At 60.9% G+C, this 17,465-nt stretch overlaps 2 protein-coding genes across 4 annotated transcripts; one reads left to right on the top strand and one right to left on the bottom strand.

Annotated features, from left to right (window-relative positions):
• The first annotated feature begins 258 nt into the window (after window positions 1-258).
• Window positions 259-8,702, top strand: SLC39A13 (solute carrier family 39 member 13). Of its 3 annotated transcripts, none has more exons than XM_020870969.2 (10): window positions 259-514; window positions 2,061-2,363; window positions 4,574-4,687; window positions 4,883-5,007; window positions 5,682-5,786; window positions 5,879-5,968; window positions 6,633-6,683; window positions 6,985-7,113; window positions 7,304-7,403; window positions 7,497-7,628. In XM_020870969.2, the coding sequence occupies exons 2-9, from the start codon at window positions 2,069-2,071 to the stop codon at window positions 7,364-7,366; spliced, it is 972 nt and encodes a 323-aa protein (XP_020726628.2). In that variant the 5' UTR covers window positions 259-514; window positions 2,061-2,068; the 3' UTR covers window positions 7,367-7,403; window positions 7,497-7,628. The 3 variants fall into 3 exon arrangements, with proteins under 3 accessions (XP_020726628.2, XP_070329132.1, XP_020726614.2); XM_020870955.2 differs by having other exon boundaries at window positions 265-514; window positions 6,985-7,117; window positions 7,497-8,702; XM_070473031.1 differs by lacking the exon at window positions 5,682-5,786 and having other exon boundaries at window positions 6,985-7,117; window positions 7,497-8,702.
• A 1,864-nt stretch (window positions 8,703-10,566) lies between these two features.
• PSMC3 (proteasome 26S subunit, ATPase 3) lies at window positions 10,567-16,195 on the bottom strand. The gene is made up of 12 exons (XM_020870948.2): window positions 16,088-16,195; window positions 15,753-15,836; window positions 14,987-15,112; window positions 14,508-14,612; window positions 14,338-14,400; window positions 13,958-14,095; window positions 13,411-13,554; window positions 13,144-13,292; window positions 12,201-12,297; window positions 11,837-11,982; window positions 11,002-11,083; window positions 10,567-10,723 (listed from the first exon to the last, which is right to left on the bottom strand). The coding sequence occupies exons 1-12, from the start codon at window positions 16,112-16,114 to the stop codon at window positions 10,613-10,615; spliced, it is 1,272 nt and encodes a 423-aa protein (XP_020726607.1). The 5' UTR covers window positions 16,115-16,195; the 3' UTR covers window positions 10,567-10,612.
• Window positions 16,196-17,465: the final 1,270 nt, after the last annotated feature.

Raw genomic sequence — 17,465 nt, 5'->3', positions numbered from 1 at the left:
CGCACACCCGGACCCCGTCCCGGGGCGGCGCCGTCCGGCGGCCGAGCGCGCCCCCGTGCGGCCGCAGCCGGCACCGCCGCCCTAGAGAGGAAGCGGCGGCCGGGCCCCGCAAGCCCAAGTCCCCTGGCCACTCGCGGTCCCTGCGGGGGCCGCTGCCTCCGCCCTCGCGCTGCCAGGCCGAGCCGGGTGCCCACACGGCTCCCACTTCCGCCCGACACTCCCCGCCGCCGTCCCGGGTCCGGCCCGAGCGGAAGTGCGCCAGCCTCCTGGGTCCCCCATAGCCTCGAGGCGGAAGCGCGCCCCTCTACCGCCGCTCCCCCCGCGACCCCGCGGCGCGCGGCGCGCCGGGTTCCGGACAGGTCCCGTGTGACGTGGCCGCGCGCTGGGGGCGGCTCCGGGCCCGGGTGGAGGGGGGCGCGGGGCCGGGCCGGGCGGGGCAGAGCCGGGGCGGGGCGCGGTGCCGCAGCTGGATGGCCGGGGCCGCCTGGAGCGCCGCCGCCGCCACCGCCGCACGGTGAGTGACTGCCCGACGCCCGGGGCCCGAGCCCCGGACGGGACGGACTCTGCCGATCCCCTTGTCCAGGTCAGACCTGGGCCTCTCGCCCGGGAGCTCAAACTTCCTTGGGCTCTTCTCCTGTCTCCCCATGCGTCGTTCCCCTCTCTCCCGGCTCCGCATCCGTCTTTGGCTCTCCCCCTCTGCACTCTGCCGCTCTTTCACCCCCCTTCCCTCTTCCTCTCTGACTCTCTCGGTACCCCCCATCTCCTGTTCCACACTTGGGGCCCCCTCACCTTTAACCGTGACCCGCCTCTGCCTCCCAAGCCCGGCCTCCTGGCCGCAGTCCCGCCTTTGGTCCCCAGTGGAGCCCAGTGGGTTTCATCAGGGTCCCGTTAAGGCCTGGAGATCCCAGACCCCAGCGTCTCTTCCAGCTGCTTTCCCTCCCTCCCACCGCCATCAGCAGATGAGGAAACTGAGGCAAGAACGTCACCGGCTCAAGGTCACAGCCGGCTGGAGGCTGGGCAGACCACATTTAAACCTCATGCCTGAGTTCCCAGGTTGAACTTCCCTCTTGGTTGACTCACATCCAGGTCCTGTGATCTGCCCGCCGGGTGCTCCCTTAATGTGAGGAGGGCCATCTGTGCCTTCAGCATGCCAGGCAGACTCACCTGACCAGCAAACTCATCTCACCCTCACGACCACGGGAGGGAGGCCATACTGATCTCCCTCAGAGGAGGCGACTAAGGGCTCAGAGAAGGGCTTTAGGGACTTGTCCGCAGTCAGGCGAGGAGGGCTCGGCAGCCCACTCGTCTTCTTGCCTGGAGCATCCCCATGGACAGAGGAGCCTGGCGGGCCACAGTCCACGGGGTCGCAAAGAGTCGACAGGGCTGAGCGACTAAGCACACAGCACTGCAAGCCAAGCAGCTCTCAGCGTGGAGCACAAAGTTAAGGGTGGGTCTTGGATGTGCATCTGGGAGGCTGCTCGTCACTGAAGGAGCCTCTCCAGTCTCATCTCCTGTCTGTCTCCGGGCCCCAGGATATTAGACTCATTTCCTAGGAAGAAGCCCTGATGGTCTTGACCTAGCCCAGCTGCTTGGCTTCCGCCACCTGCACTTCCTAAACTCATCCCGTCAATCTAGACAGTGCCGCCGGCCGCTGCCCCGGGGGTGTCCTCACTGGGGCGCATCCTGGCAGCCAAGCTTTCTCCCCTGGCAGCCAGACACCCTGATGGGGCGGGCCTGCCGGTGGCTGAAGGGAATCCAGCCAGCGCCTCACCCTGTCATTAAGGAAAGTTTAGCCTTAGGCGGACAGGCTGACATAAAGTCTGGAAATGGCTCCCAAGGAAAAAGAGAAATGTGTGTCCTTGGAAGTGGGGTGTGGAGGAACAGAGCCCCACTGCTCTGTGCACCCCTCACAGGGGTCCTCGGAGGCCCTGGGGGAGGCGGGCAGGACGGCGGGCGCCGTGGCTGCTGGGAGCGCGGGGAAGGTCCAGGTGCCATGTCTTCTAAGCAGGTGCACGGCCAAGGGTGGCCGCTCACATAAGCGGCCTTTGTGTGTCTTTCAGCACGTGGCATGCCTGGATGTCCCTGCCCCGGCATGGCGGGACAGAGGCTCCTCTTCCTCGCTGCCCTTACCCTGGACCTCCTGGGAGGGGCTGGGGGCTCCCAGCAGGCCCTCCGGAGCCGGGGGGCGGCGGCGGCCTGTCGCCTGGACAATAAGGAGAGTGAGTCCTGGGGGGCCCTGCTGAGTGGTGAGAGGCTGGAGACGTGGATCTGCTCCCTCCTGGGCTCGCTCATGGTGGGGCTCAGCGGGGTCTTCCCGCTGCTCGTCATTCCCTTGGAGATGGGGACCATGCTGCGCTCAGAAGGTGGGTGATGGCCCCTCTGGCACCTGGGGGCGGCAGGTGACCGGGGAACCATGCCGCTGCCCTTGCTGGGAGAGCCAGGTCTCCTCCCAGGTGGCAGCGTGTCTGAGGTAGAGGGCTGGACCGAGTACAGTTCTTCCCCGCGGTCCAGTGAGCCAGGGTGCGCTGTGCTTATTTGCTCATCCGTTTGTGCACCTGTTTATCCTGAAAGACGAACGTCAGCGAACATTCACTGCGAAGCGAGAGGCAAGGCTGGAAATAGGACGCCAGGCTGCCTGGGGTTCAAAGCTTGGCTCTGCCACTTACCGGTTGGGTGGTACAGGGTGAGTTCCTTAACTTTGCACTGCCTCAAGGTCCCAACCTTAAAAACGGGGAGAATAACAGTTATCGGCTTCATAGATGTTACTGTGACGATTAAATGAACTAATACTGGTAAAGCGCTTGGAAGACTGCCCAGCCACTGAACATCCTGGGGGATATCGTCCATCCTGGCTTCCAGACCTGGGAGGGGGGTTCTTGAACACAAGTAGACCTGCCTCCCCTGAGTGCCACCTTGTACCACATTTAGCGAGTGAGTTTGGGTTTGGGACCTTACTGAGACGTGGGGTGCTGGTACTGGTGGGGCAGGTGGGATGATGCAGGAGAAGATGGTTGCTACTCAGACTGTCTTGATGTTATACCTCTGGGGTGATACATGAAACACTGTACACAGACCTGATGAGCAGCGGGACTAGGCATTGCCTCTGGCCAGAGTTTTCTTGCTGTTTCAACCACGCTTAGGCATGGAGTGTGCAGGCTCACGTCCCGGGCTCCAGCAGCAGCGAGGCTGGCTTCGTGTGGCAGGTGGTGCCACGGTGACCCCTCCAAGGGTGGGGGTGGTGGGCCCAAGGTGGGCCATGGAGCACTCCACATCAATTAACCTGTTAACGTGGAAAAGAAGACTGCCCAGCACTGGGATCGGGCTCCATGTGCACCAGCCAGTGCCTCGTACAAAGCGCCGCCTCTCACTTCGGCCCCGTTCAGCGTGCAAAAGGGTGCTCAGACCCAGAGCCCCCAGGGTGGCCTTCCCTGGAACACGGAGAGGCCGGCAGCCCGCCTCCTCTGGGGAGGGCACCTGAGAGATGGGCGCAGGTGTGGCAGAGGGCTTTCCTTGGCTTCCCCTTCCTACGGTGTGCGCGTGTCCACAGTGACATTCTGTGATGAAAGATAAACAGGGTCAGATGGGGAGCCCTAAAGATGCAGATGCCTGTCGCCCCTAGCCAGGACAACGACACAGAAGTTCTGGACCAGCCCTGGGAAGCTTTGAAGCGAGGGTCCCCCAGGGACTTGTGCTGCCTGCCAGGCTTAGGAATTGTTCATTCAGCAGACGGTGAGGCACGCAGCCATGCTGGACACTGGGCTGAGGGCTGGCACCGCAGCTGTGAACACAGCCCTCTTCAGGCCCGGAGCTCCTTCCCCTCTCATAGCATCCCTGCAGGGTCAGCCTAGGGAGGACTTGGATTGTTAGCTCCACTTTACAAACGGGGACGGAGACACAGGCACTCTCTGTGCACAGGCACAGAGAAGTTCTTCGAGGAGCCCAAGGTTGCACAGCCTGGAAGCTGTAGCTACCCTGGGATCGTACCCCCCCACCCCCGCCACCAAGTCACCTTTTCCCTCTGGGCCTCAGTTTGTCTATTGAACCAAGGGTTTCAAGATGGCCCCCTTAAGGCATTTCCAACTCTGGATATTCTAAGTCTGCACAAGTTGTCAGATCTCTGCCACTTTGCTGAGAGTACCAGTGGCTGAGAAGAGAAAAACTCCTCTTTAATAAGCATTTCCTGTACGTGTTGTCATTTAATTTCCTCAAGATCAGTCACTGTCAGGTAGATACAATTGTCCCTACTTTGCAGATGATGAAACTGAGTCCTGGAAGTAATCTGCCCAGACTTAACCAGCTGCTGGCTTTGGGAGCCGGGACCTGTCCGGTCTCTTAGCCCTGGAGCAGTAGTGGCTCCACGGGCATCCTGGAGGATGCGGTGAATTCTTGCTGAACACCAGCCCCTATTGAGACTGGAGGCTGGGGGGCCCGGGAAGGCCAGCAGCCCACATGCAGCCTTCCAGAGACCTGCAGTCTGGTTGAGATCACACTAGGAGCCCAGTAAGCTGGGTGGGGAAGGGGTCAGGCCAGGGACTCAGGCCTCGGTTCCTAGTCCCGTATCTCTGCCTTGTAGCTGGGGCACGGCGCCTGAAACAGCTGCTCAGCTTTGCCTTGGGGGGACTTCTGGGCAACGTGTTTCTCCACCTGCTCCCCGAGGCGTGGGCCTACACGAACAGTGCCAGCTCTGGTGAGTGAGGCCACAGCCTGGGGGGCCAGGAGGGTGGTGGGCAGTGGGTGGGAGCTGGTGCCCAGGCCTGCAGAATGACTGGGAGAGGGGTTCCTGGACATCGGTCATGGTCCCGGTGCCCCGGTTCCAATGGGGGGTCCCCACCGCCAAGCTGTGCCCTGGCCGGGCCTGGCTTGTCAGTGCTGCCCCCTGCAGGTGGTGAGGGGCAGAGCTTGCAGCCGCAACAGCAGCTGGGACTGTGGGTCATTGCTGGCTTCCTGACCTTCCTGGTGTTGGAGAAGGTGTTCTTGGACAGCAAGGGGAAGGAGGAGACCAGCCAGGTGAGCCCCAAACCCCAGAGCCTACACAGGTCAGCCTTCGTTCTGTGGTGGTGCTAGGGCCTGGAGGCCCAGGTTTTGAGTCAGTTCAGTTCAGTTCAGTTCCTCGGTCAGGTCTGACTCTTCGTGACCCCATGGACTGCAGCATGCCAGGCCTCCCTGTCCATCACCAACTCCCGGAGTTTACTCAAACCCATGTCCATTGAGTCAGTGATGCCATCCAGCCATCTCATCCTCTGTCATCCCCTTCTCCTCCCACCCTCAGTCTTTCCCAGCATCAGGGTCTTTTCCAGTGAGTTAGTTCTTCACATCAGGTGGCCAAAGTATTGCAGTTTCAGCTTCAGCAACAGCCCTTCCATTGAATATTCAGGTTTTGAGTCAAGCCCTTAGAAAAGAGGGTCTCTTGGCCCTTTCCTGGGAGCTCTGGGAGGCTGGGCCAGCTTGTCTGGAAGGATCCGGGCCCCAGCCCCTGCCGTGACTGGTCCCCGTAGATGCCAGTGACAGCAGTGTGGGAGGCAGAGGGCCTGTTGGGTCTGGGGTCACCCAGCTGGTGGGGCAGCGCAGTCCAGCCAGATGAAAGGGGTGTCCCCTGACTCCTCCATCTCTCACTCCCTTTGTTTACCCTGGCCGAGTGGGGGGCATCTAATGTCACCTCTCCCCCCTTCTCCTGGCCCTAGGCCCCCAGCAAAGACCCCGCAGTTGCTGCCGTGCTCAATGGAGGCCACTATCTGGCCCAGCCGGCTGCAGAGCCCGGCCTGAGCGCCGTGGTCCGGAACATCAAAGTGAGTGGCCCGCTCGGGGCCCCCCGTCCTACAGCCGCCCCGGCTCAGGCCCGCCTGCCTGGCTCAGCCCAACCCTGTCCCTCCTTACCCAGGTCAGCGGCTATCTCAACCTGCTGGCCAACACCATAGACAACTTCACCCACGGGCTGGCCGTGGCCGCCAGCTTCCTTGTGAGCAAGAAGGTGAGTGAGGCTGGGGGGTAGGCCATCGCGATGGGCGTGCAGGGCCCGCATTGACCAGGTGGCCCTGCCTCCAGAGGCGGCCTCCAGTCCGTCTCCGCCACGCTCCCTGCACCCGGCACCTTATCCCAGCCGTCCTCTTTGGGACCACGGGCCTCAGCCAAGCTGCTAGACTCGGCCCCTGCCTGCTTCCTGATGCTTCTCCCCAGTAGGCTCCCTCTGCCCTCTGTGCTTGGCCCTGAATGCTGTCTGCCCTTGAACTGGCCCACCTCGCCCCCACCTGTGGCCTCCTCCTCCCTGCTGCCTCTGCTTGGAGTGTTCTTTCTCCTGCTCTCATCCTCAGGCCTCCATTCCAAAAGCAATCCTCAAAGAGGCCTCTGCTGACCCCTCATCTCAGTCAGGCCCCCCGTGTCCATTGGCTCGCAGTCCCTCCGGTCCCCGTGGCCCCTGTCACGGTGTGTAGTCACACGGCTCCAGTGTTTACACAGTCCTTGCCTCTCCACCCAGGATGGTTAGCTTCTTGAGGGCGGGTTCCTGGTCTGTTCTAGTCGCTGCTGTATTTTTAGTAGCCAAATGGTGTCCAGCCAGGGACCCAGAGCAGACACTGGTAGGATGAGCGGGCAGGTGGGTGCCCTCAACACAGACCCCCCACACACACTCCCTGCAGATCGGGCTCCTGACCACCATGGCCATCCTCCTGCATGAGATCCCCCATGAGGTGAGTGCCACAGGCTCGCCGTGATCAGCCGGCGTGCAGCTGGTGGGGGGTACTTTGGGTGGGACTGCCCAGCAATGGGGGCTTGGGGGGCCGCACCAGAGACCTGGGGCTACACACGCTGCAACCACCATTGCAGCCACGCTGCAGCCTCCTGAGGACTGGGGGCCCAGCAGAAGGGATGTGGGCCGGGGGTCCCAGCGATGGGGCTGCTGCTGGGGGCTCAGTGGACCTGTGCACACCTGAGATGCTCAGGCCGTCTGGCCCCACCGGGCCCAGAGTGATCGTCTGGACCTCCCCTCAGGTGGGCGACTTTGCCATCTTGCTCCGGGCCGGCTTTGACCGATGGAGCGCAGCCAAGCTGCAGCTCTCGACGGCACTGGGGGGCCTGCTGGGCGCCTGCTTTGCCATCTGCGCGCAGTCCCCCAAGGGAGTAGGTACGGGCGTGGGGGGTGGTGGCGGTCCGCAGAGGGGCCCTGGCCAAAGGGCACAGCCGCCCTGACCCGGGTATCCAAGCCCGGCTCTGCCCTGGTCCGCCCCACAGTGGGGAGTGGGGGGGCGGCGGTCGGTACACGTGGCCGCCTGGCGCCCCCAGCCAGTCAGGGCTCCTCCCCCTGCTGCAGAGGAGACGGTGGCCTGGATCCTGCCCTTCACCTCAGGCGGCTTTCTCTACATCGCCCTGGTGAATGTGCTGCCCGATCTCCTGGAGGAAGACGACCCGTGGTGAGCTGCCCGCCGGCCCTGCCATTGGCAGGCCCCCGCCCGCTGCCCGCCGGCCCGCGCGGCCCCCTGAGCCCCGGCCCTCTCCCCCCGCAGGCGCTCCCTGCAGCAGGTGCTTCTGCTCTGCACGGGCATCGTGGTGATGGTGCTGTTCTCGGTCTTCGTGGAGTGACTGTGCCCGGCACCCCTCCCCTGCACAGCAATAAGAGACTCGGATTCACTCTGTGACCGTGTGTGAGTGTGCATGTGTGTCAGAGAGCGAGTGCGCCTCCAACCCAAGAGGGTGGGGGGTGTGTGTGTGGTGTGCACATGTGACCAGAGGTGTGTGCGAGGCCGACACTGTGATCCCTGATGCCCGGGCCCGCCCACTGCGGTCTCCTCCCCCTGCCACCCTGTGGTCATGCACCCCCGGAGTCAGCAGTGAGGCACGGGAGCGCTGGTCCTGAGCAGAGGCCTCTGTGCACGCCGCCAGGAGGAGTGAGCTGCCAAAGGAGCCAGGCATACAGCGAGCCCCAAAGCTGTTCCCCCCGGGGCCTCGGGGGGGCCCTGGCCTGAGGGGTAAGCCCCTGGGCATGTGCACCCAGCCCCAAGCAGCCAGGGACCAAGGCTGGGGCACCTTTTCTCGGCCAGCGTCCTGGTCCTTCCTTCACCAGCTCCAAGGCCAAAGAGAGAGGCGGGTGCCTCGCCCCTGGCTCCACTCGGCGCTGACGGTCCTACTGCGCCCAGCGTGGAGCTGGGAGATGCTTTCTAAGACCTGTTCCCCATCAGCCCTGGGCTGGCTCCTGTTCCCCCCCTCCGCCGTGACCGCTTCCTGGCAGCACCGGCAGCTCTTGCCACCTCCAGCTGCCAAACGGCAGCCAGCAGGGCAGCGCACGGCCCCGGGCCAGCATCCTCCCCATCCGCTCAGGAGCTCCTGCCAGCCCGGGGTCCAGCAGACGCACTGGGGGCAGGAAGACAAGGAACCGTGGCCGCCTGCCCACCACGCGGGCCCCCTTGCCCGGCCCGCCGCTGGTGGGGCTGGGTGGGGGTGGCGAGGGCTCCACGTTGTCAGCGCTCAGGAATGTGCTCTGGGAGAATGCTGAAGCCATAATCCCCAGCTATTTCCCTTGGCCGACGCCCAGGTACTCAGCTGGCCCGCTCCACAGCCAGGCTCCAGCCCCGCTGCTCCGCTCGGCCGTGGGCGTTGGGAGGAGTCGCGTCAGGAGGGGCTGAGGATCTTACAGCAGTTTTGCTGTGGTTTCGTTTATATCTGTAAATGACCTGTTGTATAGACGAGATGCAAATAAATACACACGAACTGGCCGCCTGTGTTCTGCACACGAGAGCCGGGCACCCCGTGTCCCCGCCGGCGTGGCTGCTCTGCGCGCCCCGGCTCCTGCAGGCTGCCCAGCCTGTCATCCCCGCCTTCCTGCCCTTCTGCTGTCTCTGCACTCTTAGACTTTTGAGTTGCTTCTCAGAACAGGGTATGTACATTCCACATTTCCCTGGTTTGTTCTGTTGTTAGCTTTTTATACAATAAAAGCCTGGTTCTAGGTCATTATAGCCCACATCACCCCCAAGGCTGGTGTCCTCACAGGCCTACAGACCAGGGGATTTTTCCCAGCCTGGCCTGAGTAACGTCACCGCAGAAGGGAGCTCCACCCACAGTCGTCTCCAGGTTTGGCCTCCATGAAATTATTGTTAAAAAGGAAAAAAGACCTTTATTCTAAACCACACCCTCCTCTCCAGTGAACACACTGAGAGTAAAGCTGGCATCAGGCATGGGAGGGAGCTGCTTCCTGGGAGAAGGGGGATGGGGAGCCCCGCTTCCTCTCCCACCTTTGACAGGCTGGGGGTGGGGGGAACGCGTCTGCACCGCATCGCGGGGTCTGGTTCAGGGTGTGAAACCCAGGTCGGCTGGCTCCTGGCCGGGGAGGGCCTGGCTCTGACTAGCTATCTTCAGTGAAAAGGGACCTGCTCTACCTGGTTGTGACAGCCGGGGCCTGGTGGGCCCAGGCCTGGCGGAACGGAGGAACCCAGGGCTGTCCCCCAGCCCCCGCCACCCCCCCAGGAGGCACGAGGTGGCGGTGCACGCGCAGTTGCACTCAGCCCGCTGTGGGAGGCAGCCAGGTCCTGTTTACAGATGGGGCTCCGAGGTCAGGGGTGGGGCTGGCAGTCAGCAGCAGTTCTGGGATCCTGGGCAAGGCCCCTCCGAGGGGATGGGAAAACAAGGGTAAGGGGCTCTCGCCAGGGTGCACGTGAGAGCCGACGGGGCGTTCTCGAAGGGTTGCTGTTTTAACAGGCTGTTTGCGGAGCGGGGAGGGGGACAGTCAAACCTGCTAACGACAACACAGTAGGCTTCATGCTCAGTCCTGGGTTTGAATCCTGGCTGTGCCATCTAAGAGTTGTGTGGTCTTGGCCCAGCTGCTCAGATGCATCCATAAAACAGGGGTGCCCTACTGGTGGCTGAGATTAACTAGATACAATTACACAGAAGCCCCACAAAGCACGTGGCCCAGGGTGAGCCCTCAGCCAGCGGTGAACCACCCGGTCGGCTCTCAGGCGGCAGAGCTGCAAGGGTGGCGAGCAGAGAGGACCAGCAAGATGGTAAAGGGGTCTGACCGGACGTGGGGCATCACAAGGACGAGGCTGGGGCAGGACGAGGGGTGGGAGGGGACACAGCGTGACCAGGGTTAGGCCTAGAAGGGCTCTCAGTGGATGTTGCTTGAAGCTCCTTTTTCAGCCGGAGGAAGTGGGCCAACAGCGAACAGGGACGTGGAGAAAAACAGAAGGCTTGGCAGCCAGGACCCATGGAGCCAAGGCCCAGAGCCTGGCTTTACCAGGAAGCAGGGTCGAGGGCCAGAACACCAAAATTCAAAAGGAGGGGCAATACTAGTTTGGGTTCTGTGTAGGCCCCTCGGGAGAGCTGCAGGTTAAGGAGAATTTTCAGAAGCTCAGACTGAGAGGTGGGGTGGAGAGTGTGCAGTCAGAGGGGTCTGGAGGCCAGAAGACCCCAGGGAACAGCTGGGCACATACCCATCCCTGCCAGGGGGCCTCGCCCTGACAACTGGTCTGAGGCCCATGGCTCGCTCGGGTTTCCAGCAGCAGCACCGGGGCAAGGGCCTCTGGCATGCACCCCAACTCCTCCACCCAAGGCCCGGGGAAGGCGAGACAGACCGGCGGCAGGGACCGGAAACCATCCTTTATTGCAAGTGTTCCCCGGAGGAGGCTCCCTAGGCGTAGTATTGCAGATTGGCCTTCTTCTTGGCCTGGACCTCCAGGATGCCCTCCATGTAGTCCTCATGTGTGAGCTCCGTGGCACCTCTGCGCAGCGCGATCATGCCCTGTGCCCAGACAGACAGGCTCTCGGGTCCCTCCCCACGTCCCAGCCCCCAGGACGGACAGACAGGCTCTCGGGTCCCTCCCCACGCCCCAGCCCCCAGGACGGACAGACAGGCTCTCGGGTCCCTCCCCACGCCCCAGCCCCCAGGACGGACAGACAGGCTCTCGGGTCCCTCCCCACGCCCCAGCCCAGCTCCCGGAGGCCTCCACCTTCTCAGCCCCTCCCCTGACCACCTCCACCAGCCTGGGCAGGGCGGTGGCATGAAGTGCCCACACTCACCGCCTCCACACACACTGCCTTGCACTGGGCCCCGTTGAAGTCATCCGTACAGCGGGCCAGCTCCTCATAGTTCACGTCAGGACTGTGGGGAGGAAGGGGGAGACTCCGTGACTTTCGGGGAGGGGGCAGGAAGAGCATCTGTCCCCGACACACTCCCTCAGGCAGTGAGGTCGACTTGCCCGGGTCACAGGCGAGTCCCATCCCCACCATGCCTCTTCCCTCCGCTGCACAGGGCAGGGAGCAGTCAGAGTAGGTTAGACCAAGTTATTTCTAGTGTCTCCAGCCTTCGAGATGCACCTGGACTCCGGGACACGGCCCGGGGGAGCAGGAGGTTGTGCAGACAGAAGACAGTGATCTGTCTCAGGCGGCGCGGGCCCTGACCCAGCACAGCCCTGAGCTGACTCCCCTCCTGCGCTGAGTGCTGCACCAGACATGGTCACAGCCCCGTGAGGTTGGAGCACTCATCCCCAAGTCCCAGGAAGGAAACCCAGGCTTATGCCACCTGCGGATGGTCACACAGATCTGAACCCAGGTCTGCCTGGCCCCTGGCAGGGTTCCCCTGGGCCAGGCTGGGCTGTGTTCACCTGCTGGGGCGGGGGAGGCCAGGAACCGGCCCGGGCCGGCACACCTTGCAGTCCCGGGGGAGGGGGTGTGTGCAGGGGAACTCTGAGGATCCCAGGCCCCAGTAAGGTTCTGCATCAGGTCAGGCGCCTGGGAGAAACGGAGACCGCTGCAGGGACAGCGCCGTGTGAACGGGAGGTGGAGGGAGAGGGGAAGCCCAGGGAAGTTCAGTCCTAAGAAGACGTCTCAGCGCCTCGTGTGTGATTTGACCCACCTGACGTTCATCTTCCGGGAGTGGATCTGCATGATTCTGGCCCGGGCCTCCTCGTTGGGCATGGGGAACTCGATCTTGCGGTCCAGCCGGCCGGAGCGGAGCAGGGCGGGATCCAGGATGTCCACCCTGTTGGTGGCTGCGATGACCTGAGGAGGAGACGCGGCCGCTTGAAGGAGGAGGCAGCTTTGGAGAGAGGCAGCAGGCACGGCCACGACAGGCAAGGAGGCGACCCGGCTCAGGGGAGACGGCAGGGGATGTTCAAGACCGCCTCTAATTCTAACTCGAGCTGCGCCACTGAGACAACAGAAGATCCCCTGATCTCTCAGCCCCACTTCTTCCCCTGTGAAGTGATGCAAACGCTCACCTTCACTTGGGTGTTGGGCTGGAAGCCGTCCAGCTGGTTCAGCAGCTCCAGCATGGTCCTCTGCACCTCCCGGTCCCCGGCCTTCTCACTGTCAAAGCTGGGCCCCGAAGGAGACACTGGTGAGACCACAGCTCGGGGGGCGCCCTCCCCTGCTCCACCAACAGAAGCCCAACCCAACCCATCCTGGGGCAGAGAGAAGTCTCGCCCAGCCCAGGGACCAGCACAGAAATGGTGTCAGAGATGAGAGGCTTCTGGGCTCAGGTGCCAAAGTGAGGACAAAACAGTGAGCAAACCCACTGGCTGGCCTGCGCCCCTGATGAAGGTGCCATCACAAACTGAGCTAAAACTCAGAAGAAATACAGAGATCTGGCCCAGACTTGGCATGGAACAGGGGGCCCAGGCAGCTGTCCCCGAGGAACTGTCCCTCAGGCTGAAAACACATCACTGGGCAACCAACCAGCGGAGATCAGGGAAGAAGGAAAAGCACATTCCAGAGAGAAAAGAGCAGGTGGCAAATCTCTGTCAACGAGTGGGCCTGCAAACCGCGGAGCCGCCTGGAATTAAGCCCGGCGGGGGGCGGGGAGGCAAGGGCAGGGACGGGGTGGGGCGGGAGGGGAGCAGGGGCACCACATGGGGGCCCTGCAGGCTGTGGCGAGCCCAGCATGTATGCCACAGAGCAGTGGGGAGGCCCAGAAGGGGAAAGCAGGCTCTGCCTGCCCGAGGGGCTGTGGGAGCCGGTGAGTGATGCTTCGGGAGGAACCTGCTGGCAGCTGTAAGGAGAGGGGATGGTGGGGGGAAGAAACGAAGCAGGGAGGTGAGTCAGAAGAGGATGAAGAAGTACAAGCACATGCAGAGAGCCGCCGCCATCCCAGGGCAAGCAGGGTGGGAGCACGGACATCCAAAGCAACCAGCCTGCTGGCACCCTGCACCCCGCGCCCCTTACCGCTTGGTGCCGATGGCGTCCAGCTCATCAATGAAGATGATGGACGGCGCTTTCTCCTTGGCCAGCGCAAAGGCGTCCCGGACTAGCTTGGCACCGTCCCCAATGAACATCTGCACCAGCTGGGGGCCGGCCAGCTTCAGGAAGGTGGCCTGGGGTGGGGGTGACAGAATCAGGCCAAAGGCATGACAAGAGGCCCCTTCGATTCAAGCCCACCCAGCCAAGTTTCAGCTCCTGCCCGTCTCCCCCCATCCTTCCCAAGGAACTCACCTTGGTCTGCGCAGCACAGGCCCGGGCCAGCAGGGTCTTCCCCGTGCCTGGGGGCCCGTACATCAGCACCCCCTTTGGGGGCTGGATCCCTAAGTTCTCAAACTTCTCCTTGTGGTTCATTGGCAGGACAATGGCCTCCACCAGCTGCCAGGAAGAAGACCTGGGTGAGGAGAGTGAAGCCCTGTGGGCTCCCACAGCCTTACCCTATCTGTAACCCTCCTACTCAACTCAGGGACACTGCCGTCTCCTTGCCCCACATCCAGAGGACAGAACACTGGCTCCCACCAAGGCTGGCGGTGGACTCCCAGAATAGCAGGATAGGGCAGAAGGATGGGCTAAGAACAGGAGCCTGCGCTCCAGTCCTGGCTCCAGCCCTAACGGTCTGAGATCCCAAGCAAGTCACTCAGACTCTCCAGAGCTCGGTCTCCTAAACTGTTCCAGCTGCCTCCCTTGAGTGCTGCGAGGATAAGAGGCACGGGAGGAAAAGTGCTCTGGTCACTGAAGCAGAGAAATACAAAAGGCTGGTGAGGCGCCGGGGCCCCCTCACCTCCTGAATCTGCTTATCCAGGCCCCCAATGTCACTGTACTGCTCCGTAGGCCTCTCATCCACCTCCATGGCCTTCACCCGCGAGTCGTACTCCGTGGGCAGGGTCTCCAGGATCAAATAGGAGTCTTTGTTCACACCCTGGGGACACAGCATGAAAACCTCAGCTCTATTCCACCTCAAGGTCTACCTGAGTGACTGGGAGAAAGGTGTCCATAGAATGAAAGGAGAGCCTCAGGACCGGGCAACACAAGAATCAAATGGCAGGCAGCTCCGCAAATGTTCAGAACCCACAGTGACCTGGGCTGGGGGCAGGGGCTCAGCTCAGCAGTAGGAGAAACCTCGCTGGAAAAGGCCCGCTGGGGCTCAGGGACACCACTCACCACCAAGTCTCCCGGCTTCAGCTTTTCAGCATCCACCAAGCCAATCACAGGCAGGAAGTAGGTCTGCAGAAGGAGTCCAGGTGCAGCCTCAGTCACTGCCCTCAGGGAGGCTCCCGAGTCCTGCCCTGCATCCCCCTCATCCTCGGCAGCCCTTGCTGAGCCAGCCTCACCTGCCGTGTAGAGGTTTTGATCACTGCACATTTGCCCTTCCTTTGGGAGTCTAGATCAATGTTTGCACCATCTTCCTCTTGGTCGTTGGGATCAACATCTAGAAGCTGGGAAAGAAAGCAGCTCAGATCAAGAGGCCTTGCTCAGCCCCCCTGTACTCTGCAGAACCCAGCACTTCTGGGGCCTAGACAACCTCAGCACTCCAGGGCTCACCATCCCAACCTCACGCCTCAGCCTAGTCCTGAGCCCAGCAAAGGTGTCGTCTACCCCCTGAGGAAAAATACCCAGCAGAAAAAGAAACATGAAGCTTCCGATGCCTTTTCAGGCCTGTATATTCCCCTAAAAACTTACACTGGGGAGGAGAACCTAAGAGGTTTAGATCCTATGCGATTTAGGCCTCAAAAGGCCTACCCACTCTTTCCCCAGTGCAGGCTGTCTCCAAGCCGCAGTGACCCCTCTTCCCCTCCACATACACACACACCTCGATGACGTTGGAGACCAGGTAAGGCAGGGTCTTGTTCACTTTGATTTTCTCGCTGTTCTCTTTGATCTTGTCCTTCATGGCCTGGAGTTCGTGGGTGACTCGCAACACTTCGCTCTTCATGATCTGGGGTGAGGGTGAATGGAAGGTGAGGGTGAAATGTTCAGCTTTACCCCCAGCTTATCCGAGGGCCACTGAATTGGAGCGCCTTATCCAGGATGCCAGAGGAAGCCTCCTGCACCCACCCCTTCACTCAGCTCAAAGGCTCTCTGAATGCTCAGCCTGACTGTGTCCACAACCAGCAAAGGTCGAAACAGAAGGCCCACTGGGAAACCTCCAGGAGTAGTTGTATTCAAGGGAAAAGAGCAGGACTTTGAGTTGAGCAAACACAGGTTTCAGATTCTGCCTTTCGGTACAGGCTCCATACCTCACCGCGGTAAAAAACAAAACAAAACTCTTTTAGCCCTCAGTTTGCTCATCTGTAACATGGGGATTTCTTAAAAGACAGACTCTGAAGAGGAATACTTCCCAGACCAAGCTGGGAAGGGCAGTCTCACCATTCCCCCTCTCAGGCCTGGTTTCCCACCACCCTGGGCCTCTCCCGTCCCTTTCTTTCCTCTTTTTCTGGTCTGAGGAGGAAACCGCGGTCCCCACACCTGTCCGAGGGAGGCCGGGGACGACGCGAGAGAGGGAGGACGCGGTGGGAGCACCAGGACCTGCCCTATGTGTGAGGTCGCGGGCAGCGAGAGGGGGCTTCACTGCTCACCTTGATCTCACTGTCCAGCAGCCGTGTGCGCTGGATGATCTCTTCTGTGGACATCTTGAGAACCTCCTCCCCGATTCCATCTTGCTGTGAAAAAAAATAATTTTTTCTTTTTAAATTCAAGGCAGTTAACTCAGCACTGTGACTTAGCCAACTCTTCGCCTCAATTAACCCACTATACGCCAAAAAAAAAAAAAAAACCGAATGGAGTCGCGACCAAACGGCCCCAATCCCGGGACAGGGCTCGACCCTGACCCCCGCAGCCACCGCCTCCCCTCCCGCCAGCGGGGTCTCCCCGTGGCCCGGGCTCCAGAACCGCCAGCTTTCCCAGCGCGCACCTCAGCTTCGTCCCACACAGTCGCCATCTTCTCCTGCCGAGTCACTGGACTCTCGAGTTTCGGCAGCAGATTCACCACTTGGAGAAGCAGCCTGAAGGTTAATCCGGGCGGCAGCCGCGGTGAGAGATTACTATTACCTCTCTTTACGTCCGCTCTTGACTAGTGAGACTCCGTCAACAAGTCCTGACTCTTGAAAAAAATTAGCTTGGGCCGCGTTGCGGCGGCGAATCTGCTGCTCGAATTCAAAAGATGAATCCCAGGCCACAGGACCCGCCCCCGCGGCTGCTGAAAAGTTCCCGCCCTCGTCTTGTTTCTGCCGCAGTGAGAGGAAGAGCGCTATTGGCTGGCACGTCCAGAGGGAGACTAGAAAGGGGCGAGAGAAAGACCCAGTGTCCCCAGGGCCCTTGGGAAATGTAGTCATAATCAGGCGCGTCACAGGGTGCTTTTGAAGGAGGGTTGCGGTGGGCGGTCTTTCAACGGCAGAATCGGCCTAGTTAGGGATTAGGGGATTCCCCAAAATGAGTGAGCCTCATCCAATCAGTTGAAGGCCTGAATAGCTCCAAAAGGCTGAACACCCCCAGAGATAGAGGGAACTGCTTCTTCCTGACTGTCTTGAGCTGGGTTTCTTCTAGGCTTGGGTTCTGTGCTTAGTCGCTCAGTCGTGTCCAACTGTTTATGACACCGTGGACTGCAGTCCGCCAGGCTCCTCCGTCCATAGGGATTCTCCAAGCAAGAATATTGGAGTGAGTTGCCATTTCCTCCTCCAGGGGATCTTCCCAACCCAGGGATCAAACCCAGGGGATCTTCCCAACCCAGGAATCAAACCCTACAGGCGAATTCTTTACTGAGGGAGCCACTAGGGAAGCCCAAGAATATGGATCCAGGTTTGGGACTTACACTGAAATATCAGTCCTTACACTTGATCCTTGGAAGAGAAGTTATGACCAACCTGGACAGCTTATTAAAAAGCAGAGCCATTACTTTGCCAACAAAAGTCCACCTAGTCAAAGCTATGGTTTTTCCAGTAGTCATGAATGGATGTGAGAGTTGGACTATAAAGAAAGCTGAGCACCGAAGAATTGATGCTTTTGAACTGTGGTGTTGGAGCAAGACTCTTGAGAGTTCCTTGGACTGCAACGAGATCCAACCAGTCCATCCTAAAGGAAATCAGTCCTGAATATTCATTGGAAGGACTGGTGTTGAAGCTGAAACTCTAATACTTTGGTCACCTGATGCAAAGAACTGACTCGTTTGAAAAGACCCTAATGCTGGGAAAGATTGAAGGTGGGAGGAGAAAGGGATGACAGAGGATGAGATGGTTGGATGGCATCACCAACTCAATGGACTTGAGTTTGAGTAAACTCCGGGAGTTGGTGAT

Source organism: Odocoileus virginianus, chromosome 10 (assembly GCF_023699985.2).
Source record: "Odocoileus virginianus isolate 20LAN1187 ecotype Illinois chromosome 10, Ovbor_1.2, whole genome shotgun sequence".
Classification (NCBI taxonomy): Eukaryota; Metazoa; Chordata; class Mammalia; order Artiodactyla; family Cervidae; genus Odocoileus; species Odocoileus virginianus.
This window is presented reverse-complemented; position numbering and strand designations above follow the sequence as displayed.